Source organism: Hibiscus syriacus, unplaced genomic scaffold, assembly GCF_006381635.1.
Source record: "Hibiscus syriacus cultivar Baekdansim isolate YM2019G1 unplaced genomic scaffold, ASM638163v2 tig00110833_pilon, whole genome shotgun sequence".
NCBI classification, from domain to species: domain Eukaryota; kingdom Viridiplantae; phylum Streptophyta; class Magnoliopsida; order Malvales; family Malvaceae; genus Hibiscus; species Hibiscus syriacus.
The window spans coordinates 2,054,574-2,080,326 of record NW_024062884.1 but is presented as its reverse complement, the minus strand read 5'-3'; the positions used below and the strand labels follow the sequence as shown (position 1 = coordinate 2,080,326).

At 37.2% G+C, this 25,753-nt stretch overlaps 1 protein-coding gene and 2 pseudogenes across 1 annotated transcript; 2 read left to right on the top strand and 1 right to left on the bottom strand.

The window, feature by feature from the left end:
- The first annotated feature begins 896 nt into the window (after positions 1–896).
- On the top strand, positions 897–3,102 carry LOC120143009 (putative F-box protein PP2-B12). The gene is made up of 4 exons (XM_039157439.1): positions 897–1,202; positions 1,588–1,706; positions 2,422–2,874; positions 2,982–3,102. Exons 1-4 carry the CDS (start codon positions 912–914, stop codon positions 3,085–3,087), a joined length of 969 nt encoding a protein of 322 aa, XP_039013370.1. The 5' UTR covers positions 897–911; the 3' UTR covers positions 3,088–3,102.
- A 1,097-nt stretch (positions 3,103–4,199) lies between these two features.
- Positions 4,200–13,382, top strand: LOC120143158 (annotated as a pseudogene).
- A 371-nt stretch (positions 13,383–13,753) lies between these two features.
- LOC120143007 lies at positions 13,754–24,424 on the bottom strand (annotated as a pseudogene).
- Positions 24,425–25,753: the final 1,329 nt, after the last annotated feature.

The window sequence follows — 25,753 nt, the reverse complement described above, 5'->3', positions numbered from 1 at the left end:
TAATCTAAGTGAAATGGTTAATCTATTATTGAAATTACCAGTAAACTTATCATCAATTTCAATATGAAAAACCTAATAATAATGCAAAAATTTCAAAATAAAAATAATTAAAAAAACTAACCCTCGGTGGTTGATTTAGTTGATTTTCCATTTCTGACTGTGAATGAATGTGAGGGTGGCTCTGAGAGATGGAGATAGACGGATTTCGCCAGAGATGGGGACGGATTTCGTCGGAGATGAGGACGGATGTCGCCGTAGAGAGTGAGAGATGGAGATGGGACTGAGTTTTGATTTAGGGTTTTAGGTTATGAGTTGCGATTACGGGATATACTGTTTACATTTGTGTTGCGATATATTAATATTCGTGTTTGGAATTTGAAAATAAAATACGCGTTGCGATACTAATGACGCTTTGAAAATCGCATTGCGATTTTGTATTATCGCGTTGCGATAGTCAGAATCGTGTTGCGATTTACATATTCGCGTTGCGATTTACATATTCGTATTGCGATTTTGCAAAATCGCAATGCGATAGTCAAAATCGCGTTGCGAATCTGGAAATTGATTTGCGATACTGGAGATCACATTGCGATTTAGAGATCGTATTACGATTTTGTTGGTCATTTTGGCAAATCGAAAAAAAATTGGTCAAAATCGTATATTATAAGACATTTTCGATCACTGAGATTATTTTCTCAATAAAGAATAGCTCCTTTTAGCGCTTTAGGATCTATTGCCACGCCGCACCTTTCAATTTGTCAATTAATTTATAACAAAAAAAGTCAATGACTTAACCGCTAAGCTTAGCGCTTCACCCCTGCCCTGTTTTCCAATCTATATATATACACGCACAAACACATATTATCGCCATTAATTCACAAAAACCATTGTAATACTGAGTGGTTTCTGATATGAAAGGAGGAGAAGGAGAGGAAGAGGTTGGATGTTGCAGTTTCAATCTGAATGCTCTCCCGCAAGATTGTATCGCCGTCATAATTTCTTTTACCTCACCTCGAGATGCCTGTAGATTGTCGCTTGTTTCAACCACCTTTAAATCGGTCGCCGATTCCGATGCCGTTTGGGAATCCTTCTTGCCGTCCCGATACCAGGATTTGATCCCCTCGTCTGTCTCTTTCCCTTCCAAGAAACAGCTTTATCTCAGCCTCTGTGAAAACCCTGTCCTCATCGATGGTGGACGAATGGTAATTTCATTCTTTCACTGTCTACGGTTAATTCTTTTTTAATTTGTAATTAAGAATTCCGTTGCATTGCTATGTGATTTAGTTTCCTTTTGGGATGTACAAGTTGAAAATCATTGTGATTTTGATTTTTGCCTTTTAACTTTTGAAATCTGGAAGTGTATTGGGATAAAACAATAACAAATTTAAGTGATTGAATTAACAAGATATGAGATTTCAACCTGTATATAAACTTATGTCTCATGCTTGTTCATATTTCATCAAATCGGATTTAGTTTTTGATGAAGTAAAAAGAGGCTTAGAAGAAACTTTTGAGTGATTAATAATAAAATATGCCACGACTTTGGTGCTTGAATATTTTTCTCAACAATTTGTTTGGATGAAACAGAGTTTGTCGCTGGAAAGATTGAGCGGGAAGAAATGTTACATGGTGTCACCCAGGGAGCTCCACATCGTATGGAGCGACACCCCATCTTATTGGACATGGATTTCTATACCCGAGTCCAGGTATTACTCTTCTCCTTCCCATGGGATGTTAATTTGGATTCTTGGCAGATTCATGTATCTCAACAACTATGTTATGAAAATTGGATTAAGATATGCATAATAATATTTGGATTTAATGCAATAACTATATGAATTCGAATTCAAATATTATAGAAGTTACAAATATTTGATCCGCTGTCATTTCTAGTTAGGTCCATTTGGTTGTTTCCTAGGATTCAAAGTTTCTAACATGACTTTAGTTGGAGGTGGCAAACAAGTCTTTTGAATCAGGTTCGGGCTGAGTTTTTTCGGGTTGTATTATTGTTTTTGGTTCAGGTTGATTCAAACCAGATCGAATCTGGTTTGGATTTAATTTGAGTCTATGGTAAGTCGGCTCGGGTCAATTTTTGGTTCAAGTCAATATTGAATTCGGTTACTTTTGGTTTGTGTTATTTTCGGTTAGGATTGTTTTTGATTTGGATTATTTTCAGTTGTATCGGTCCAATTAAAATTCGGTTCGGATTACTTTCTGATCGAATTTCGAATCAAATTTGAGTCATCATTTTAGGCCTATATCAAGTGTCGGGTTAGGTAAATTGGTTCAAGTAACCAGATTCAGATCAAGTTTGTCAGATCTAACTTTAATGGATGAGAGTTGTGGTACTCTTTAACACTCTTTAGCAATGCCTTCTCTATTATTGTTGTTAACATGTAAAACATTTTGATCTTAAAATAGGTTCAAAGAGATACCGGAGCTTCTGAGTGTGTGTTGGTTTGAAATCCGTGGGAAGATCAGTATCTTCATGCTTTCACCATTGACGCTGTACAAGGCTTACCTTGTTTACAAAGTGCATGACGTTTACGGATTCGAATTCTACCCTGTACAGCTTAGTGTTGGATTTGCTGGCGGTGAAGTTAGAAAGAGAGCTGCTTATTTGGACCCTGAAAGAGGGCAGAGGCTACATGATTGGCAGATTGAAGAGTACCAACTGCCTACGCCCAGCTATGATGATCGGCTCCCAAAGGCTAGACCAGACGGGTGGTTGGAGGTGGAGTTGGGGGATTTCTTCACTGAGGGATGCATGGATGATGGGGATCTGGAAATGAGTGCTTTGGAGGTCGAGGGCGGTAACTGGAAGGGCGGTCTCATCATCCAAGGGATTGAAATCAGGGCCATCACCCCTAATCCATCACTATGAGCCCTCCCATTTGGACCACGGTTACGTTTTCGGTTGCAGATCAAGAATTTGGTTTCATTTGATTTTAATTATGAATACTTTTGGTTTATAGTAATCAATACACCAAATTGAATCATGTTTTAGTTTCAATTCTAATCATCTTACTGCTTAAAATGTTAGACAAAATTAATCAATATACCAGATTTAAACATGTATGCGTCTGAGTTTAGATTTATATCTTTATTCTCTTTTAATTATCTTCTACTAAAGTATTAATCAAATTATTTAAATAACAATGTGGACTTTAATATTTACATAATTAGTTCATTTAATCATATTTTTTTTAAAATTAACAGTTCACACATTGGCCAGTTTGGTGATTTTAAAATAGTACGATGAAAATGTGATTTCTAAAAGTGATTCTCCAAAGTACATTTGGATTACCGGACATGAGAATCTTGATTTTTAAAATAATACCTAACATTATATGATTTGGTATCTTTTTATATATGATTTAGTATTAACATTATTGATTAGTGGGTAAACTACACGTTTAATACCTAAACTATTATTTTTTTTCATTTTGGTACTCGAATTTTATTTTCTTCTCAAAATAACGTTTAGTTTGGATTTCATTTTGGTATTCCGCCGTAAAAACATCTATTATACAATTAACAATATCATCAGTTGAGCGAGTAACCCCTAAACTATCTGCAATTACGTTCCTCCCAAATGGTATATAGAAAATCAACCCAAACAAGTTTAAGGATACAAACAATGAGAGATTATTAAAATTACATACGAAAAATAAACTTTAATTTTGCATAGATGTATCAATGAAAATTTTGTTTTGATTTAATCTTTATAAACCATTAATGTCATTTTCTGCATGAAACAATTTTACATTTAATTATTACATATGCAACAATTATATTATTAAATTTTTTATTTTTAAATGTATTTAATTACGTCAAAATAGTTGGCCGTCGATGACATCAGTCTTGGTGCAAATTGTTGATAGTCAGTATTTTTTGTTTTCTCTTATTTTTCTAAATCGCTCCATTTCACTTGTTTTTTAATTTTTAACAACTCTGCCTCTATGACACATTTTTTCTCTTACATCTCCTTCATAAATATCGTTTTTTTCTGCTAAAAACAAAATGAACTAGCCCTCATTGGCCAAACAAAAAACTAGCCCTTTGTAATCCTTTTACTGTCTCTGATATACTGTCAGCTTTCTTATAAGTGAATACAGTAGCTGAAATAGTATCTGATTCGAATAACTAATTCTTTTCTGCATGTATTTATAAATGAAGCTTGTGTGCACAACCGAAACATGACAAGCCTCTCTGTTATTGAGCCATATAGTTGCTCCTTTGACAGAAACCTTTTGGCACTTGTAAATTTCCAGTCGACCAGAAATATACCACTAGAGGATTCATTTATCTGGAACTTTTGTATTTATATTTTATCACTGTACTTTCTGCAACATATTTTATCAATATAATTTGGAACTGAGAACATGTGAAAATCCGATGCCTTTAGTCTATGTTTTTACCCCCACCTTTTCCTCACTTATTCCTTCATACTTATAGATCTCTTAATTGCAGTATCAGCTCATCTTTTAAGACGTTGCTTTTCTCCTGATTTAATTGCATTGATGTTTACCCACTGGTATGGAGTGTGAGAAAATCTTCTCTCCTTTCAGGAGGAGCTAGAAGCAAAATTCTTCAAAGATAGAAAGCCTTTTGATTTGCAAGGTTGGTTTTGTGTTTGTTTTCTTTACTTTCAGTCCATTTTTATGCTGCTTTACATCTTCAATAGCGATATTCAAAATGTGCTTGATGATAGTATAAATTCTCTGAATTGATTGGGGAAGACGTGTTGCAACGTGTCGTTTTTCTTCTTTTTGTTTCAAATGACGTAGAGATTCCTTTTTCTGTTATCTTTAGTACCACAGTGCTAATTTTGATGGTACTGGTCAGGAAATCTAACTTGCTAATTATAGAAACTTTTATTGCTACTGTAAAGAAAAAGGTTTAAAAATTCACTCATATTAACAAGGAGGGCTTTGGAGATGAGACTGCTAACTAAGAAGTTTGTTCAACCGCTGTCTGGAATGCAGAAGAAACTGATTTGATGCTAGAGAAGCATGGGAGTTTTGATGCTAGAGAAGGTACAGAAGAAATGATTTGTGTTTTCTAAAAAGCAAGAGTGTCAAATATAGTTCTCGGGGCTATTTTAGGGATGTATATTATGACTGAAAAAAAGAGCTAAACCGTCATGGTTTGTGGTCCTGAGTCTGTTGTACTCTTCAAAGAGGATTTAGGCCATTAAATATGATTGTCTAAGTTGGTATAATGCATTGGATATCTAACTGGATGGATGAGTGGATTTGTGGTGTTTCCATAGATAAGCTGCATGTTGATGCTATTATGTGTTCTAGTGAATTTCTGGATCATGCCTCAATTGAGTGAGACAAAGAGTTAAAGAGAGTTTGCACTTATGTTTGTGTTTCATAGGCACGTGCATCCTGAAACTTACTTTGTCAAATCTTCCTCCAATGAAATTAGGATTTACATTTAATTAGCATGTACTTTTTAGCATTTTAGCTTTGTGAAAAAGGGGAAAAAATTCTTTGAAACAATATGGTTTAAGTTAACCGGTCACAAAGACATGTGGAAACCTATGGCATCATGTAGAAAGTGACCAAAATTAATTTATGCTATTTTCAGTTTTAGTTGGTTATGTTGGTATAATCATAATAGGATTGAACGAAAGAAGAGATTACATTCCTAAGTGATCTTGAGAGAGTGGGAAAGAATGTGAATTCATAAAGACAGAGCAAGAACTTGTACAAAATGTCAGACCTTCTAGTCTCCAATAATTTGAAAGATCAATGCTAATGTTGTCCTGATCCCAACGAATATAGTATTCACCAGTATTTGAAATAATGAAAGTATATCTAATAGATCTGTGGTTTGCGCTACACATTTACGAGTAATATTAAGAGAATATGGATTTGCAAATTGAATATGATGTTTTTAATTGTCAAGATGAATAATTGTTGTTGTAATTAGAAATTAATAAACTAATATATGTAAAACTCAGGATTGTGCTTGCATTTGTTTTACCCATGACACGGAAGGTGGAATCAGATATGCTGTTACAAGTTTATTTCCAGTCAGGCTTTGAGCAATATTTTGCATTTGTGGGATGCAAGAGGCAACTATGGTGGCATTCCGATAGATCTTCAAAAAATCTTTGTATTTCATTTGTAATATGCCTGCCTATGTTGGCCTTCCTACTTGTCTTTAGGTGTTAATTGCACTGACTTATTTTTCAGGCCTCAAAAATAGTATGAGAAGAGGTTATACTACATAGAAGGAGTTGAAGAGTTGCTTCAAGCCTTGAAGCAAAACAATTATGAAATGCACGCTTTTGCAAACTACCCCATCTGGTAGGATCTGGCTGTTCCTTCTGATTCAGTAGTTTATTAATTGAATATTTACATGTGTGTGTTTCTTCAATCTTCAGGTACAAAATAATCGAGGAAAAGTTAAACATTTCAAAGTATTTGTCATGGACATTGTGTTCATGCATGTATGGTATGTTCAAGGACCTTATCTCTTTCCAATTAAAAGTAATTCTCTCGTAAGGATCTCTGATTTCAACCGAATGGAGAATTTCAGTTCTATTTTTTTAGTTTCTAGTCCCTAAATACATTCCCTCATTTCACATTATATCCTCTAAACAGTAATGCAGAAGGGTGATTCCATGCACTATTTTTTGGTAGAACAGAGACCATAGCCTGACTTTCAAAAGAAAAAGAAAAAAAAACTTTATTTTAACTTTACATGATTTAAGATTCTCCCTGTCGATTCTGAGGTCTAGAATCTCCCTTGACGAGTTCTAAGGTTTCAGTCTCCCTTTGACGAGCTGATTTATCAATCCCAAACACAAGATTGTAACATTCTAACTGATATTGATCAAGTCTTTCTACTTTAGGAGTTGATCATGTGAATGTCTCACGGCCATGAAAATGACCGTCTGCACAAAGAGCATCCCAGATATGGACGTCAAATTCCCACTTCCAGTTGGTTACACACTGTTCCCATTTTGTTTACCTCATTGAGCATGAAGTAACAGTTAATGTTGCTTGGAACCTTTGTTTTTTTGTTATGATTGTAAATCCAAAATACCTCTTTTTTTCTTTTTAACTTCCTAAGAAATGGTTAAACTCTTTCCAGTTCATTATTACTGCTTGCAGAAGCAAGTGATCAGTTATGTTGCTTCTGACTTCACATTCGAAGAGAAATGAAACGAAAACATCTATCCGTCATAATATTTTGCTTTTCTTTTTTTCAACCTTCATAATGTTGAAAATGCATGCACCACCGAAAGTGCCAAGCAAGTTGGCAACATTATTTTCAAGAATTAATGCACCGAAAGGTGCATGGAAATTTTTTATTTAAATATTAAATGGGATAATTTAATTTAGTCATTGTACTTTAGGGTATTTATAAGATTAGTCCTTAAAGCTTCAACTATAAATACCATAGCTCATTTAGCTTCAAAATCATCCCAAAGCATTCTAGCTTTCTTCCAATACTAGAGAGAATTTAGAGAGTTTATTGAGAGTTGTTTTCTCCTTTTTTTATCAAGAGAGAATTATCATTGTTTTCTCCTTGGTAGATCGAGAGATGTTGTAATTCCTATTTTCTCATAGTAAAATTCTTCTACCGTTGCCCGTGGTTTTTACCCTATATTATTTAGGGGTTTTTCACATAAATTTGGTGTCTTCTTTATCTTCATTTTTATTTTCTCAAATTATCAGTTGCGATTTTGCTCTATCCGATAGCTGTCTTCCGCAACAATTGGTATCCGAGTCAGATTTGAGTGTAATATTTGCTTATTGTCTTTGTGGTTGCCACCAAAAGGTGGATCCTCCAATATAAGAAAGTAAGAAGTTATTATCCACTCTTTAAAGGTTCCAGATAACTATTCACGATAGTGAAATAGTGAGAGCTATCCGTAAAAGAAGCTATGGCAACGAAATTTGATATTGAAAAATTCAATGGGAGAAATTTCTCATTGTGGAAATTGAAGATGAAGGCCATCATGAGGAAAGACGGTTGTCTAGCAGCAATCAATGAAAGGCTGGTAGATTTCACAGATGACAACAAATGGAACGAGATGGACGGGAATGCTATGGCAAACTTTCATCTAGCATTAGCAGATGAAGTATTGTCAAGCATCGAGGAGAAGAAGACAGCTAAGGAGATATGGGATCATCTCACCAAATTGTACGAGGCCACATCGTTGTACAATAAAATTTTCCTTAAGAGGAAATTGTATACTCTCCGGATGTCAGAATCTACTTCAGTGACGGAGCACTTAAATACACTGAACACTTTATTTTCTCAGCTTACATCCTTAAGCTGTAAAATAGGAGAACAAGAACGTGCTGAACTTCTACTTCAAAGCCTACCGGATTCGTATGATCAACTCATCATCAACTTGACAAACAGTAATGTCACCAGTTTAGTCTTCGATGACGTTGCAGCTGCTGTTCTACAAGAAGAAAATCGACGCAAGAACAAGGAAGACATACAAGTAAATCTACAACAAGAAGAAGCGTTGACAACGATGACAACGATGAGAGGGAGATCAACAGAACGTGGCCAAAGAAGCAGTCACAAACATGGTAGATCGAAGTCGAGGAGCAAGAAGAATTTAAAGTGTTACAACTGTGGAAAGAAGGGTCACTTGAAGAAGGATTGTTGGAGTCTAAATAAAAAATCCAATCCACAAGGTAATACCGCAAACACTTCAGATGATGGAGATGCTCTATGCTGTGAAGCGTCAACCACCGTGGAAGGTAGAAGGAGATATGCAGACATATGGCTCATTGATTCGGGAGCAACATATCACATGACCTCAAGAAGAGAATGGTTCCATCATTATGAACCTGTCTCAGGAGGATCTGTGTATAGTTGCAATGATCATGCCTTAGAGATCATCGACGTGGGAACCATCAAATTGAAGATGTATGATGGAACGATTAAAGTTGTTCGAGATGTGTGGCACGTGAAAGGCCTGAAGAAAAATTTATTATCCTACGGATTGTTGGATAATAATGCAAGCAAGATTGAAACACGGAAAGGAATAATGAAGGTGTTCTGTGGAGCGCTTGTTGTGCTGAAAGGCGAAAAGATAGCAGCAAACTTGCACATGTTGAAGGGAGAGACTTTGCTAGAAGCAGAAGCCTCTGTTGCCTCATGTAGTTCATATTCTGCAATGTTATGGCATCAGAAACTTGGACACATGTCAGAACAAGGAATGAAAGTTCTTGTGGAACAAAAGTTACTTCCAGGCTTAACAAATGTATCACTTCCTTTGTGTGAGCATTGCATAACAAGTAAGCAGCACCGGTTGAAATTCAACACATCAAATTCTAGAGGCAAAAGTGTTCTAGAATTAGTTCACTCTGACGTATGGCAAGCACCAGTTACATCCCTAGGCGGAGCAAAATACTTTGTCTCATTTATTGATGACTACTCCAGGAGATGTTGGGTGTACCCTATTAAGAAGAAGTCAGATGTGTTTTCAACTTTTAAAAACTTCAAAGCGCGGGTGGAACTTGATTCTGGAAATAAGATCAAGTGTTTCAGAACAGATAATGGAAGAGAATACACAAGCGAAGAATTTGATGACTTTTGCAGGAAAGAATGCATCAAAAGACAGTTCACAGTGGCGAACACTCCTCGAAAAAATGGAGTGGCAGAACGGATGAACAGAACCTTGTTAGAAAGAACAAGAGCAATGTTGAGGGATGCATGCCTAGAAAAATCATTCTGGGCAGAAGCAGTCAATACCGCCTGTTATTTGGTGAATCGAGCTCCATCAACTACAATAGAGCTGAAGACACCAATGGAGATGTGGACTGGTAAACCAACTGATTATTCAAACCTCCATGTATTTGGAAGTACTGTGTACGTGATGTACAACTCCCAAGAAATTTCAAAGCTGTATCCAAAATCCAGGAAATGCAAATTCTTGGGGTATGCTAATGGAGTCAAGGGGTATCGATTATGGGATCCCACTGCCCGCAAAGTGATCATCAGCATGGATGTTATCTTTGTAGAAGATAAGCTACAAAGAAAAGAATATGATGATAGTGCTGAAAAGTCAGAGACTACTCAGATACATGTGGAAAAGGAGGTTGAACAAGGAGATTCTTCTGAAGCAGAACCAGCACATGATGAACAAGAACCAGAGAGTTCTGAAGCTCCAACAACTCGTCAATCAGATCGTGTGAGAAGACGTCCCAATTGGCACTTAGATTATGTTATAGAATGAAATGTTGCATACTACCTTTTAACAGAGGACGGTGAGCCATCAACATACCAGGAGGCAATAAACAGCTCAGATGCTTCACTATGGATGATGGCGATGCAAGAAGAAATTGAAGCCCTTCATAAAAATAATACATGGGACCTTGTGTCACTACCACAAGGAAGGAAGCCAATTGCTAACAAATGGGTCTTCAAAATCAAGCGAACTAGTGACGATCAAGTTGAGAGGTTTCGTGCAAGACTGGTGGTCAAATGATATGCTCAAAAAGAAGGTATTGATTTTAATGAAATTTTTTCTCCTGTGGTTCGACTAACAACAGTTCTAGTAGTTTTGGCAATGTGTGCTACATTGAACTTACATCTAGAGCAGCTAGATGTTAAAACAGCTTTTCTTTATGGAAATCTTGAAGAAGAGATTTACATGCTCCAGCCTGAAGGTTTTGAAGAAAAAGAAAAGAAGAACTTGGTTTGCAAGTTGAACAAATCTCTGTACGGTCTAAAGCAGGCGCCGAGGTGTTGGTATAAGAGATTTGATTCCTTCATTATGTGCCTTGGATACAACAGACTTAATGCAGACCCTTGTGCTTATTTGAAGAGGTCTGGTGATAACGATTCTGTTATATTACTATTGTATGTGGATGACATGTTGGTTGTAGGACCCAACAAAGATCATATTGAAGAATTGAAGGCACAATTGGCCAGGGAATTTGAAATGAAGGACTTGGGATCAACAAACAAGATTCTAGGGATGCAAATTCACCGAGACAGAAGTAATAGGAAGATTTGGCTTTCACAAAAGAATTACTTGAAAAAGATCTTGTCACGATTCAACATGCAAGATTGTAAGCCAATTTCTACCCCTCTTCCTATTAATTTCAAATTATCCTCCAGTATGAGTCCTAGCAGTGAAGAAGAGAGGATGGAGATGTCTCAAGTACCGTATGCATCAGCAGTGAGAAGTTTAATGTTCGTTATGATATGCACAAGACCAGACATTGCACAAGCAGTGGGAGTGGTTAGTCGGTACATGGCGAATCCAGGCAAAGAGCATTGGAATGCAGTAAAGAGGATCCTGAGATACATCAAAGGGACCTCAAATGTTGCATTATGTTACGGAGGATCAAACTTACTAATCAATGGATATGTAGATTCTGACTATGCAGGGGATTTGGATAAAAGTAAATCTACGACAGGATATGTGTTCAAAATTGCTAATGGAGCTGTAAGCTGAGTTTCAAAATTGCAGTCAGTTGTGGCTACATCCACAACAGAAGCAGAATATGTAGCAGCTACACAAGCCAGTAAAGAAGCAATTTGGTTAAAGATGCTATTGGAGGAGCTTGGGCATAATCAAGAGTATGTATCTCTGTTTTGTGACAGTCAAAGCACCTTGCATCTAGCAAGGAATCCAGCATTTCATTCAAGGACAAAGCACATACGAGTTCAATACCATTTTATTCGTGAAAAGGTGGAAGAAGGGACAGTAGATATGCAGAAGATCCATACCAAAGACAACATAGCAGATTTCATGACGAAGGCGATCAATGCTGATAAATTTACCTGGTGTCTATCCTCTTGTGGCCTGTCAGAGACGTAAGCAACATGATGGTACAAGGTAGAAAGAATGGTGTGAAGATATGATTATTCCAATCAAATCTTCAAGTGGGAGATTGTTGAAAATGCATGCACCACCGAAAGTGCCAAGCAAGTTGGCAACATTATTTTCAAGAATTAATGCACCGAAAGGTGCATGGAAATTTTTTATTTAAATATTAAATGGGATAATTTAATTTAGTCATTGCACTTTAGGGTATTTATAAGATTAGTCCTTAAAGCTTCAACTATAAATATCCTAGCTCATTTAGCTTCAAAATCATCCCAAAGCATTCTAGCTTTCTTCCAATACTAGAGAGAATTTAGAGAGTTTCTTGAGAGTTGTTTTCTCCTTTTTTTATCAAGAGAGAATTATCATTGTTTTCTCCTTGGTAGATCGAGAGGTTGTAATTCCTATTTTCTCATAGTGAAATTCTTCTACCGTTGCCCGTGGTTTTTACCCTATATTATTTAGGGGTTTTCCACGTAAATTTTGTGTCTTCTTTATCTTCATTTTTATTTTCTCAAATTATCAGTTGCGATTTTGCTCTATCCGATAGCTGTCTTCCGCAACACATAAGTGTTTCAATGTTATTTCACACTGTACAGCTATCAGTGATTGTGTTCTTGAGCAGATCAGCAAATATGTATATCGGGAGAATGTTAACTGCTTTCTGCATTCCTATATCTCTTTCTGCTATAGTGAATGATTCTCTCTTTTGTGCATCCAGGGAAGAGGAAGCCTGATCCTGATTTCTTTTTGGCTGTCGTAGAACATCTTCAAGTTAATCCAGCAAGCTGTATATTCATTGATGACAGGTACCATCTTTGCCTATTTTCCACTGAGGAAGCTCTTGTAATCGGATCTCAAAGCAAATAGTAGTAGAGGGCACAAACCCTGGTTTCGAGGGTTAAATAAGAGAAAAACTAGATGCTGCACCTTGTGTTAAAAGAAAATGATGCTGTCAAATCAACTGATATGGATGCATGTGTTGTCTGGAAGCCGCATGCCCTCATGTGCCTCTACGGTTTGGATGGAAGTTTCCTTTGTGGTTTTCTCTTGTATTCACGTTCAATACACGTTGACCATTGGTTTTGGCCTAATTTCTACGTGCAACATTATTGGGGGCTCATGTGAAGGCCTTTGACTAGCCAAAAAGGGAGATAAACCATTTCACATCCTATAAGTCCCAAATTCTAAACATGAGTGAAACCATTTGGGATTGAAGTGCCGGTGTGATCCGAAGACATTGTATTATCTTCAGTCATCGCAGGCTTTGCTTTGAAGGAAACTTTCATCTTTCTCTACTTAATTTAGACCAACAAATTTTATATAACTCCCTTCACCGGCTTGGTATATATATATATATATATATTCAGAGACTTGTGCATTGGTCGTTTTTGCTTACCGACATGCGCAGGATAAAATAACATGGAGGCTGCTGTAGGAGTTGGCATTACTGGTCTTCAATTTAAGAACTCGGAATTACTACGCCGAGATCTCATACGATTGGGGGTTGACATTTCAATAGATGGAGAGTGAAGATGAGCTTAAGCCTGCAGGATGAAGGCCATACATTGTGATCACAGTTGCTCATTTTTGGACTGATCCATGCAGACATACATATATGCCTATACGCTTCATTCTTTGTATCGAGTATTCTTTGAATAAAGCTCTAGTATTTCTTCCAGAGGTTAATCATTTCAGTTCAGAAATGACATAAAAAGAACTTCCATTAACTTTACTAAAATTGCATAATGTTATTCTATTGGCTCGACCAGTAATGCATTACAGTGACTATGATTTCTCCAAGATTAATTCTTATTACAGAAGAATATGTATTTACAATGCTCACTTCAAAACTCAAGATAATAAATAAAGAAAAATTCCAAAAATAATTTAGTAAAGTCTTCTTCTTTTTTTCTCATACAGAATTTACACAATGTTTTCTTCTCTAATCTCCATTTTTTTAATTATGATTGGACAGAGGTCTCCTTATAAATTTTCTCATTCTCATCACCCTAGCTCTTTTGTACCCAACTTTTGACTTCACCTTCTCTAACTTTTCTTTAGCTCCCTCTATATCTGCTTCAATAGCTCTCTCTTTTCTCATCGGATAGCAAAGCCAGTCTTGCAAATTTCTTTGGCCTCACCAATCCAAGCCTCTCGGTTATATCCTTGAATGCCGGTAAGAGACCGCGTCTAATGAAACATCCTTCCATCAGTTGCATCGAGTTGAGCACCGGAAGAGATGGGGCATCCTTCAATTCGAGGTCCAAACAGAACGGTGAGTCCTTCAACCACATCCTAAGGGAGTGAGCCTTGGCTACGAGGAGGCCACTGCGTGTTTTGCAAGAAAGAAACGGGGAACCCATCTCCCAAAGGCATGCCTTCAATGTGTTGTTAAGGGAAACCATGTTGTACTCTGCTGTCCCGGTTATTAGAACAACCGATTTCGGAGACTCTGGATACCCTTGTAGTGAAGCATCCTTCCATATGACAAAAAAAAATGCTAAGTTCAAAATACGATAGTGATAAAAGAAAAACCCGAGCGGAGAACAGGACATGCATATAAGCAGGGATCGAGAAACAGAACAAAAAGCATTAAACTAAATCACGAGAAACAGAACAAAAAGCATTAAACTAAATCAATCTCCTTAATGTCCTTGATCTTTCTGCAATAAACTCAAATGAAGGTGACCCTCACGTTTCAACCCTAGCACTAGTTTTCTGTTCATGGTACAATTTAGAATCATTAACAGGCTGATAATCAATAAACCCTACATTTTTAAGTTATGTCGCACTCAACAGTTAAAAAACTCAAAGAAAGCATCCAATATAATAGTTAACTGAAGAAGATAAAAATATACAATGTAGTGCTTCGACTTTGATTTTGCATATAAATTCACCCATGGAAAACGGGGATCCGCACTGTGTAGCAGCTATTGTACACGTTCAAAAGTTTTCATCTTGTTACAAGGCATTTTTGGTGACAGGCACATTAGAAACTTCACAAACCAGGTATCATATTGCAACCTATTTTACATGAATTTTCATTTCATTTTTTCGAAGGACTAAATATGACATTGTACACATACGCACCTTATTATAAATGGGTCTAGCTTGATGGAACTACACTACACCTGGCCGTTTTCAAAATTTCAAAAGGAAACTAAGATAAAGGTTCAGAGAACTCACCTGCATATGATCAAGCCACAGAGTGAGAGCAAAAAGAGCAGAACCAGCTGATAACTTTCGAAAATCAGCACCCCAATCTTTATTAGCTACCCTGAATCAGAGATGCTATAATGATAAGGGAAATAAATACAAATATCATAATAATCATAGTCTGATCTTGCATTTAGTTTCTATCTATGATTATACATACGCTTAGAATAGTCCTCTTTAAAATAGTCCAATCCACATTTGCAGCAAAGTTCCTTTGAAGTTTCAGTCCTTGGAAACTAACTAAAGCTACTTTTGAAGATCTAATAAAATTTTGATATTCCATCAAATTTCTAGCATAATCAGAAATTATCAAGCTACACTGAAATCGAGTAACTTAATGTGAATGCAATAAGTTGATAACATTAAAAATATAGCAAAAAATTATAAATACAATAATCATTCTGAAAACCCTCTTTTCTTGGACTAGCTTTAACAACTTTATTGATGTCAGAATATAATTCAAAAAAGTTACGAATAAAGGCGACAACAACTGAACCTATCGCTGCAAGAATATACCTGAAAACATCATGTCGAAAAATGTTCTTCTTGACTGCCAATTGGAAAAGCCATGAGGCAGTGGCCCGCTGCTCAAATGCCCATAGTAGATCCTCCAAGGCATTGATAAAGTTAAAGGCTGCGTTGTCCTTTACAGGTTCTAGCTTCTCAAGACAACTTTCTAGCTTTTTTTTTTATAGGATTTGAAGACCTCATTAAAAAATCCTTTCTTGATTAAAGAAGCTTGTAAACGAGCTCCTTAATCAGAGGAAGGAGGAAAAGAGTGCCTTAAGATTTTATTAAATAAAAGAAATTACATAAGATACAAACTTATAGTACTCCCACCAAAAATAAAGAACCAGAAAACAACCAAAAACAACCCTTCACAACAACACTAACTGCCTAATCACCTCAGCTACAACAACTCCAAGAGGATAACCAGAACTTGGCCCGAAACACAGCACAACACAGAACAACTATAGAAAAGCCACATAACAGCTGACACAAACCATAAAAACCAAATTCGGACATTAAAGCCATGAGCTTCCACACGATAAGTGAAGAAACCTGAAACTTCGAAAAAACTCTGTCCGCCATTCTGCACCTAATAATGGACATGACATCGGTGACCAACCGAAACTCCAGCTCCAAAATCCAAAATCAACATCGATTCCCTGGAAAAAAAATCACCATGTCGAAACGATTTTTCCTTAAAGGTGAGATTTTGAAAACCACATTAATTTTTAATTTACATCTTTCAATTGATTTAATTTAAAAACAAATGCGATTTAAAAACCTTTCGTTTCGAAAAAAATTTGAATTTCCTTTACGATCGAAAAAATACGGTTCAAAGAGTCGCCACCAATCTTTGATTAGGGTGTGATTGGGCACCCAAAAATGTTTGTTATTTTAAATAAAAATTAATTTTAATTAAAACAACAAATTAAGGTATGCGTTACCAAAATCCGAGTTCAGGAGTCGGTTACGTGCAGGGAAGGATTAGCACCCCCACAACGCCCTAAAATGGTACCTAGTCGATTAATTAATGTCTTTGCAATGAACTTTACAAATTCTAATTTAATTTGATTTTTGATCCCATAAAACAAAGATGTAAATTCAAAAACATTCAAAAGCACTTAAATGAATTAAATTAAAATTACCAAGTCATTTTAGAAAGATAAAGAATGTTCGATTATTTACAAATATCGATATCAGATCTTAAAAGCTATAACAACCTTTTCTCGATAAATTTAAATAGCCGAACATTTCTTTTTCTTCCATTCCCAAATTTTAGGTGAATAATCGATTTTTTTAGGTTTCACTTTCGGGATACACTTTTATTTTAAAATCATTAAAAGCGGATCTCAAATACGTTATGACAACCCTCTTAAAATAATTTTAAATTAAAAGTGCATTACCCTTAATCCAATTATGTAATATGTCGAGTTATGCAAATGAGGTTACCATGCGAATCGTGCAAAAAAGGATGCCATGCCAAAATTAATTAATCAAAATTAAAAATATCATACAACGTGACATACAAAAAATTATATACGTATATTTTAATTAAAAATTATAAATTATGCATATTAATATATAATGTACAAATGTGACTTAAATATAAAAAAGAAAAAAACATAACAAACTAAACTATAAATTTAAAAAGCGTATATATATACATGTTAAAAAAATGACTAAATTTAAATATATATAAAATTAAACATACAAATTGAAAATTAAACAAGGGACATAAATAAAAACACACATAAATATAAGGGATTTTAACATAAATAATCTAACGAAATTACAACTAAAATTAAAACTGGAAAAATAGCGAAATCAGAACAAACACAAAAGGTTAAATTTGAAAGCAATCCTAAAAGTGACTACAGTGTAAATATGAGGCTAAAGTACAAGGAGAGCAAATTATCCTAAAATTTAGGTGGCTGGAAATTAATTAACCCAAAACTATTAATAAATAAAACCTAAACTAAGTAAAAAAACTAACCTAATTACACACAGAACATACCCAACCTCACGCCACACTCCCCAGCTCACCTTTCTAGTCTCTCCACTCACGCGGCTTACCAGCAAAGGAGACCGGCTACCATTCTTACCCGAACCACCACAAATCCTCACCGAAAACGCACAGAACCAAACCACCACCGGACCAAAACTTCAGCTTTTTCACGCTTCTAACAAAAATTCAACCAAAACCCAAACACAACACTCCCTCCACCGCTCGAAATGCCTTGAATCGGCCTTATAACTAAACTCCAATGAGAGGTCGGTGACCCCAACTCCACTGTTTACTCTCCCGAACCTGCTCCTTCCTTCGACCACACCCAAAACCGAGCCTCCAAATTCAAAATAAGACCTCTATCTACATGTAAAACCTCCAAGACTAATATGAATTTACACAGAACATACACAGTCTCTTCACGCTTCCCTCTTCAACCCCGACAGCAGCCCCGACGCTCGGCCAAGGTAAATCCTCACTTTCGCTCTTCTTTTTATATTATTCTGGTTTTGCTAAATTAAATCTCACCTTTTCCTTGACAATGGAACCAACACATAGAATAAATGGGATCAATAAGACATCATTGGTGTTCGGGCAATCCAGGTAAGTCCTAATCTCTCTCAAATTTTAGTTTTAAACCACAATCACACATACATTTAAAAAACACAAAAAAAATGAACTGGAAAATAAAGAAATTGAAGAATGATTTCTCGAGAAACATACCTTTATTGCGTTATTTGTTTTTCAATTGTAAGATTACAATAGTATTTCCTTTGGCACTCTTTTTGCACTTGTAAAATTACTGATAGCTAGTATACTTTCCTTTCGAAATGCTTTCCTTCCTTTCGTGTTCTCTCCTTTTTTCGTTTTTTGTCTGTGATTTTTTCCTCCCCCTCTCTTCTTTTCATTTACATTTTTTGATCACTCAAAATACCCCCCACTCTCTACAAACCGTTCCCTCTCTTTTCCTGCTCAAAACTGCCTGTCTTAGTGGCCTAATCCAACTGAGCACGGGTTGGGTTAAATATCATGTTGGGCTCGATTCGAATTGTTTAATCTGCTATAAGCCCGGACAAAACGAGCATCTACACACCACATATTGTATCTTTCAATACGTTCATCGCTAAAATGTTCTGAAATCAAGAACACTCGTGAGCTTTTAGATTCAAAATCCGAATCTTCCCCGATCTGAAGGGATTCTTTCGCATCCTTGTTATGTCTCTGCCGCCTTGCATGAAAATCAGAATCATAAAGTATTCTACCTTTAAGTTCAGGTAATCCTTCCACACGTTGCACCTTATTGTGATTAAACTTCCTACGGCATTCTCTAGACTTCCAGTGTTGAGTCGTACCTTCAAGTTCAGGCAATCCTTCCACACGCTGCACCTTACTATGATTAAACTTCCTAAGGCATTCTCTAGACTTCCAGTGTTGAGTCGAATGTTTTCCAAGAGCTGAATGGAGAGAGCTTAAATTATTATTATTCTCATCCTTTGTTGTCCAGTTCTCCCTGTCCACTCCTTTGGAATTAATGAATGCAGAATTATTTGTCAGGCCCACAATATTCTCACCCTCCACTACCTTTGTCTCTACCCTACCATTCAACATGGGGAATTCAATAAAATAATCCTTCATACCCTCAAAACCACGTGCAGTGACACTACTTTTCCTCTTGTCGTTTTCTGCCTCTTTCTCCACGTGAACCAGCATATTCTCGTGTTCCACTACTCCCTCAATTTTCGATTGAACCATCCCCTGACCAGCAACAATAATCGACAGTCCCGAGAATAATTTCTCTCATATATTTCTTTCCTCCTCAACCTCACCCGACACGGTGTTGCCTCTAGTTCTATTCCCCAAACAACATAAAAGAATATCTTCTTCCTCAGAACACCGCTTGGAATTATTGACCTCCGAAGAGTCCATGCTTCTACCTGCTTCCTCAGCGCATTCCTTCACCTCAGAAATCTTCACTGGCGAATCACCATCGAGTTCCCTCACCGTGGATAACGGGTAGGCAACTACCTTTTTCATCATGGATGAATCTACCCAGACAGATTCTGGTTTAAAACAAGGTCCAAACTCAGAAACATAAACTGTATAGATCTGATCTCCGACTTTCAAATCTAAGAAATCTTCCACTCGAGCTTGGTAGTTCGTGGTTATTTGCAATAATGCTCTATCAAACGAGTCGGGGTTGAAGGTCCCTTCCTCAATGGAGATAAGTTCTCCCCATTTGCCAGCAATGTTTCTGAAGGTGGAATAGCTCCATACAAATGAAGGAATTCCTTTGCACGAAAGCCATGCCTGACGGCTGCTGCACTGAAACTTTTCCGACCACACATCCACTTTGTCGAAGCAGTTTCTCAATGCCCCAATCTGATTATTAAGAGCAAAATCCCTACTCTCTTCATCTTCAAAAATGATTAAAATTGCTAAACCACTTAGCCTCATAATTTTGGGACCAAACATGCCTTCCTTATGCAAAAGAGTAGCCAACTCTTTCATTTTTAAAAATTTTCTGCACCAACCTACCAAGCTATTTTTGAGAGCTAAGGGCTTATCCTCGTCAACAACACCGACTATGGGAGCCTCTGAATGAGTATCAACCTCCACTTTGCTCTTGACCTCGACTAGTTTTGGACCAGAAAACTTATTTCTCCAGAATTCTTCACGAGGTTGAAATCTCGCCATGAAAACTCTAATTTTAAAACCTTGAAACCAAGATCTATCAGCCCAGTTAATAGCCTTCCTCGCGTCCTCCACTCTAGTGAAGTGAACAAAGCCAAACCTACTTCCTCCCATGCTTCTTTTAATAGGGATGAAAGAATCAACCACATCGTCATATTTATCAAAAAATAACCTAAGACCATGATGATGAAGATACTCTGGGTTATTGAAAATGATCATTGTAAAGCAATTTTTCCCAACAGATCTTCTCACCTTACTCGACATCGAAGAGATATAAAAAAGGGAAAAAGAAAGAAAATATTTGAAAACACCTGATTTTTAGAGAGAATGAGGAGCTTCTCTCACTAACGCCTAAAACTCTGAAAATAACAACTTGGAGTTTTCTTTCAGAAGCCTAGATTACAACAATTATAATCAATAATTGTAAGCAATGAAACTAAGGGGAAGATAATATGTTTTGAATACCATTGTCTTGTTCGTAAAATGAAAAACATATACCTGATAGGAAGATCAAATCCGACATCTTTAATTGCATTTAAGAGGATAATTGCTTCACTTGTGTGCTGGGACAAACTTGCAGCCCTGATAAAGCACGTCCATATTCTATGGTCTATTTCCAATCCCTCCGTCTTCATCTCCATAAGCTTTTGATTCCAGCATTATAATCCCCGTTCTTAAGATAAGCATTAATGACTAAACTGTATGGTAGCGTAGTCATATTCAATCCCATTTCTTTCAAATTAGTAAGAACTTTTTCTGCTTGCTCTGGCTGTCCAGAGCTTCCATAAGAAACCATAAGCAAGTGCATTGTAGCAATTGTGGGTTCCACTCCTGCTTCTTTCATCATACTTAACAGGCTTTCAGCTTTGGAATGGTTTCTGGAATTTCTATATATTTTCATCATAGTATGATAGAAAGAGCGGTCCAATTTATAGCCTTTTGAAAGCAACTCTTTGAATAATCCCTCAGCTTGTTCCGGCTGTTGCTGCCTGCCAAATGAGGAAATCAGACTTTTAAAGGTGTCTAATTTCGGTTCTAATCCTACTTTCCTCATTTCATACATCAGAGACAATCCCTCTTCAGTTCTACGATCTCTACAGTACATTATAATCAAAGTGTTGTAAGTTTCTTCATCTGGTTTGAGTCCAGCTTCTATAATCTTCTGATAAATTTGAGCTGTCATTTTGTAATCCTCAATTCCCGAGTACCACTTTAGCATAGCATTCCAAATTGAAAGATCAGGCTTAAATCCTACTTCTTCCATTTTAGAGACCATGGCTTCAACATCCCTCACTCGTTTCCCCTTGCAGAACAGTCGAATCATAATCATGTACAGATGCATTGTGGGGAAATAACCTGCAGCTTTCATTCCATTGTATATCTTCTTCACCTCAAAGAGGTTTCCAACTTGTGCAAATGCATCAAGCATCAGAAGAATAGAACTCTTGCTTATTTTAAAGCCCATATCTTGCAATTCCTGGATTACCACATAAATCTCAGTCAATCTTCCATCGACAACTAATGCTTCCAAAAGACCATTAATGAATTCTACTGTTGGCGAAGGACCATCTCTCGTCATTGTATTAAAAACAGCTCTAGCTCATTCATAGCAACCACTTGCAGCATAAGCTTGTATTAAGGCATTCCAGATCTTACGATCCACATTAGATCTCTGTCTAACATTCCTCACCACACTTTCGGCTTTTTGCCACAGCTTCACTTTTCCATACGCTGCGATAACGTCCACATAAACAACATGATTGTTGAGCAGAAAACCTTTCGATTCAGCTTGATTAATCAAACAATGTGCTGTCTCAGGGAAGCCCATTTTACAGTATACACTAATCATACATTTCAGAACACATTCAGAAGGTTCAACACCACAGAACCTCATTTCAGTAAAAATATGAGAGGCTTCAGCTAGAAGTTCACTTTCTTCACAACATCTAATAAGGGACTCGTACATGGTAGAACTCCTACTAAACAAACCAGATTCCCTAGCATTGTCATACTCCTTCAAGGCATCATCTAGCTGGCAAACCTCACAGAGTACGACAACTAGAGCTTCAGTTATCAGTTTATTAGGCCCTTGAAAGCGTTCTTTCAGGAACTCAAGTAATTCACATGCTTCTTTGTGCCTTCCAGATGAACTGTATGAACTCAAAATAGACAAAAAAATTCTCCTCATCTAGTGCATCACCATTACTTATGCCTAAAATCAGCATCTATGCAGCCAGGTCATAGCATTCACCCTTGACAAGGAAAGAAGAAATAGTCTGAGGATTCATGCCACAAAGTTCTTTCATGTCTCTGATCATCATTTTAATTTCTTCCACTTTGTTTTCCTTTCTTAGTGCCTGAAGCATTACCTCGTAAAGTATATGGTCAGGCGTAAAACCATCACGAACCATTTCCCTGTACATCACCCATGCCTTTGTTATCTCATTACATCTGAAGAGGATATCTAACATGACAGAATATGCCAGGAAATCAGGTCTAATCCCCGACTTGCGCATGTAATTGAATGTCTCCTCAGCCTCCACGGCCATTCCGACCTTGGCATACCCACAAATCAAAGCACTATAAGTCCGCACAGTAGGTTTAACACCTGCATCCAACATCTCAAACATCAAATTAGAAGCCTCATTTATCTTATTCATTTTCCCTAGGGAATCAATCAAGATTGTATATGTTACCACATCTGGATTCCGCCCCAACAATTTCATGTCCTTGTAAAGCTGCAATCCCAATTCATGATAGCCCTGCTTCCCATACATGTGAATAATTGTATTATAGGTCATCTCATCTCTACCGAACCCCATCTCAACCATTTCATCACAAATCTATTTTACCTTGTCCACATTTCCTTCTCTTGCAAAAGCATATAGCAATGTATTATATGTCACATCATCCGGAAAAACCCTTTAGACTCCAAATCCCTAAATAGCTTCTCAGCTTTATACGCCATTCCACATCTCCCGTACACCGAAATCATAGCATTATAAGTCCATAAATCAGGTTGACAATTACAGCTATCCATATCATCAAAAACCTTCATTGCCTCCTCCAAGTTTGATTCCCTAGAACAAGCACTAATAAGAGTATTATATGTTATTATATTCGGCCTAAGACCGGACCTCCTCACCTCATTCAAAAGCTCGATAGCTAAATCAGGCAACATAGCTCCAGCTTTCAGCCTAGCATTTATCAAAGTATTGAAGCTCACGAGGTCAGGCTCACACCCTCGCTCACACATCAAATCGAGCAGTTCCTGGACTTTCTGAAACCTTCCACTTCGTGAATAAACACCCATCATGGCATTATAAACCTGGACTGTGTTCCCAACGGCAGGCTCGACCCTGGTAAAGATTTCAACAGCTAAAATCTCCTGATTGGCCCTCCCAAGCACAGCCAAGATAGTAGCAAGCATCCTGGCATTAGGGGAATACCAGTGCTTCAAATTTAACCACTCATAAACTTCCAGGGCACGGTGTCAGTTCTCCTGACCAACATACTTCACCAGGAAGCAAAAATCGGTCGGCGTCATCTGAACTTTCCTATCATCCAAAACATCAGCAACAAACTGGTCTTGTTCCAACCCCAAAATCTTGTCGATCAAAAGCTTCACTCTTTCCCTCCAATCTTTGGCCCTTTTCAATGCAAGTTTAGTCATTTTTTTAACCCTAGTCTTACTTACTCTCCCCAACTTCTCCTGGGTCTCATCGTTCACTTCCAAAGTTTCAATCTTTGGGGATTTCAAAGACAATTCAGCTTCCTTAACTACAGGGGTAAGTTCAGAAGTGACTGAAAAATGGGTTCGGCTTGAAGGGTAGGTTTCAGCTAATTGGAGTTGAAGATGAGGCCATCTCTCAGATGGGGAGGCTCTGCTATAGCTAAATTTGTTGTTATTGTTATCACTGTCATTTGGGTGTTCATTTGATAAAGAAGAAGTGCAGGAGATAGAGGTGTTTGTGTTTACCTTTGAAGTGGGAGATGCAAAGGTGATGACAAGTCCTCCATTGCAAGACATGGCCATGGCCATGGCCAAATGACTTCGTCTTCTAAAAGTTCAAGTCGATTGTTGCAGAAGAAAACCAGATAAAAAATATAGTTTTATGCTCCGTCAAATTTGGTGGGGGTACGGAGTTGCTTGCCAAAGACTTAGGCGCATACAATATCCATCTGCACAACCTGCCTCCGATGACTTGGGCTCACACAACCCATATATGAAAATCAAATCCAAAACGGATAAGTAACATCACAAAATTAAATAATTAAAGTTATTACTTTCCGCAATGAAATCCGAAAGCAATGTCTTTATTCGGTCAAATTAATGGAAAGTTCGTTTTTTAAAAGAACACTTAAAGAAAAAAGTCTAAGGATCAATATTGCAAAGACAAAGTATTTATGTTCAAACTTCAGTGGGAACCAAAATGATGAAGATGTAGAGGTATGCATAGAATGACACGTTCTCCCCTCAAAGGATTGTTTCAAGTACCTAGGGTCTATGATACACAAAGATGGGGGTGTGGATGATGACGTTACACACCGTATAAAGGCGGGATGGCTAAAGTGGAGGGTTGCTACCGGAGTTTTGTGTGACAAGGAAGTGCCTCTAAAACTTAAGGGAAAATTCTATAGAATGACAATAAGACCAGCGCTACTGTATGGATCAGAATGTTGGGCAATCAAGAAGGATCACGTAAGGAGAATGGAGGTCGCAGAAATGAGAATGCTTCGATGGGCATGTGGTAGGACTCTGTGGGATATGACACCAAACTCTGCTATTAGGATGTCCTTGGGGTGGTGCATGTATCCGAAAAATTGAGGGAGGGAAGACTACGGTGGTTTGGGCATGTCCTTAGGCGACAACTGTCAAATGCGATCAGGAGGGTAGAGTCGATTACAGTCGACAGTGCCAGAAGAAGAGGATGACCAAGGAGGAAGTAGGAAGACTGCTTGAGATCTGATTTGAAGGATTTAGCCCTTACCGACGACATGACCTCTAATAGGAAAGTATGGAGACTTAAGACCAGGGTAGCCGAGTAGTGCAGGTCACATCCATAGGGTGTATCATCTCTTTCTTCTTTTAATGTCTTTGTAGAAATTTCCATGACTTCTACTTTTTATACGTTTCTGTCATTGGAATTTTTGAAGGCTTAGAACTAGGGTAGCGGAGAAGTGTTGCCTTAGTTTAGGTTTTAACCCATTTGGCTTTATTCCTTCTCGTTGCTTGCTATCGTTGATATTCCTCTTTTTAATTTTAGTCGGGTCTTACGTTTCTGTCTATATGCAGAGTCTTTTTACGCAGGGATTTATTTACAGGGATTAATTTCCATTACAGACGCGCATATGTAGTCTGCATATGAAGATTGTTTCAACTATGTATTTATTTATTTATTTATTTATACATGCATTGCATTTTATCTTTATTTTTAATTTTCTGACTGCCGGAGGTCTTCCACGGAAGTTGCTCTCAACCTGGCGTTGGGGGCAGCCTACTA

What these genes read in the sequence shown, in the direction of transcription:
- LOC120143009 (XM_039157439.1), top strand. Translation starts at nt 912, where the DNA reads ATGAAAGGAGGAGAAGGAGAGGAAGAGGTTGGATGTTGCAGTTTCAAT. An exon ending in TCATCGATGGTGGACGAATG is followed by an intron (nt 1,203 to 1,587) that starts GTAATTTCATTC and finishes TGGATGAAACAG; the next exon opens with AGTTTGTCGCTGGAAAGATT. An exon ending in ATTTCTATACCCGAGTCCAG is followed by an intron (nt 1,707 to 2,421) that starts GTATTACTCTTC and finishes ATCTTAAAATAG; the next exon opens with GTTCAAAGAGATACCGGAGC.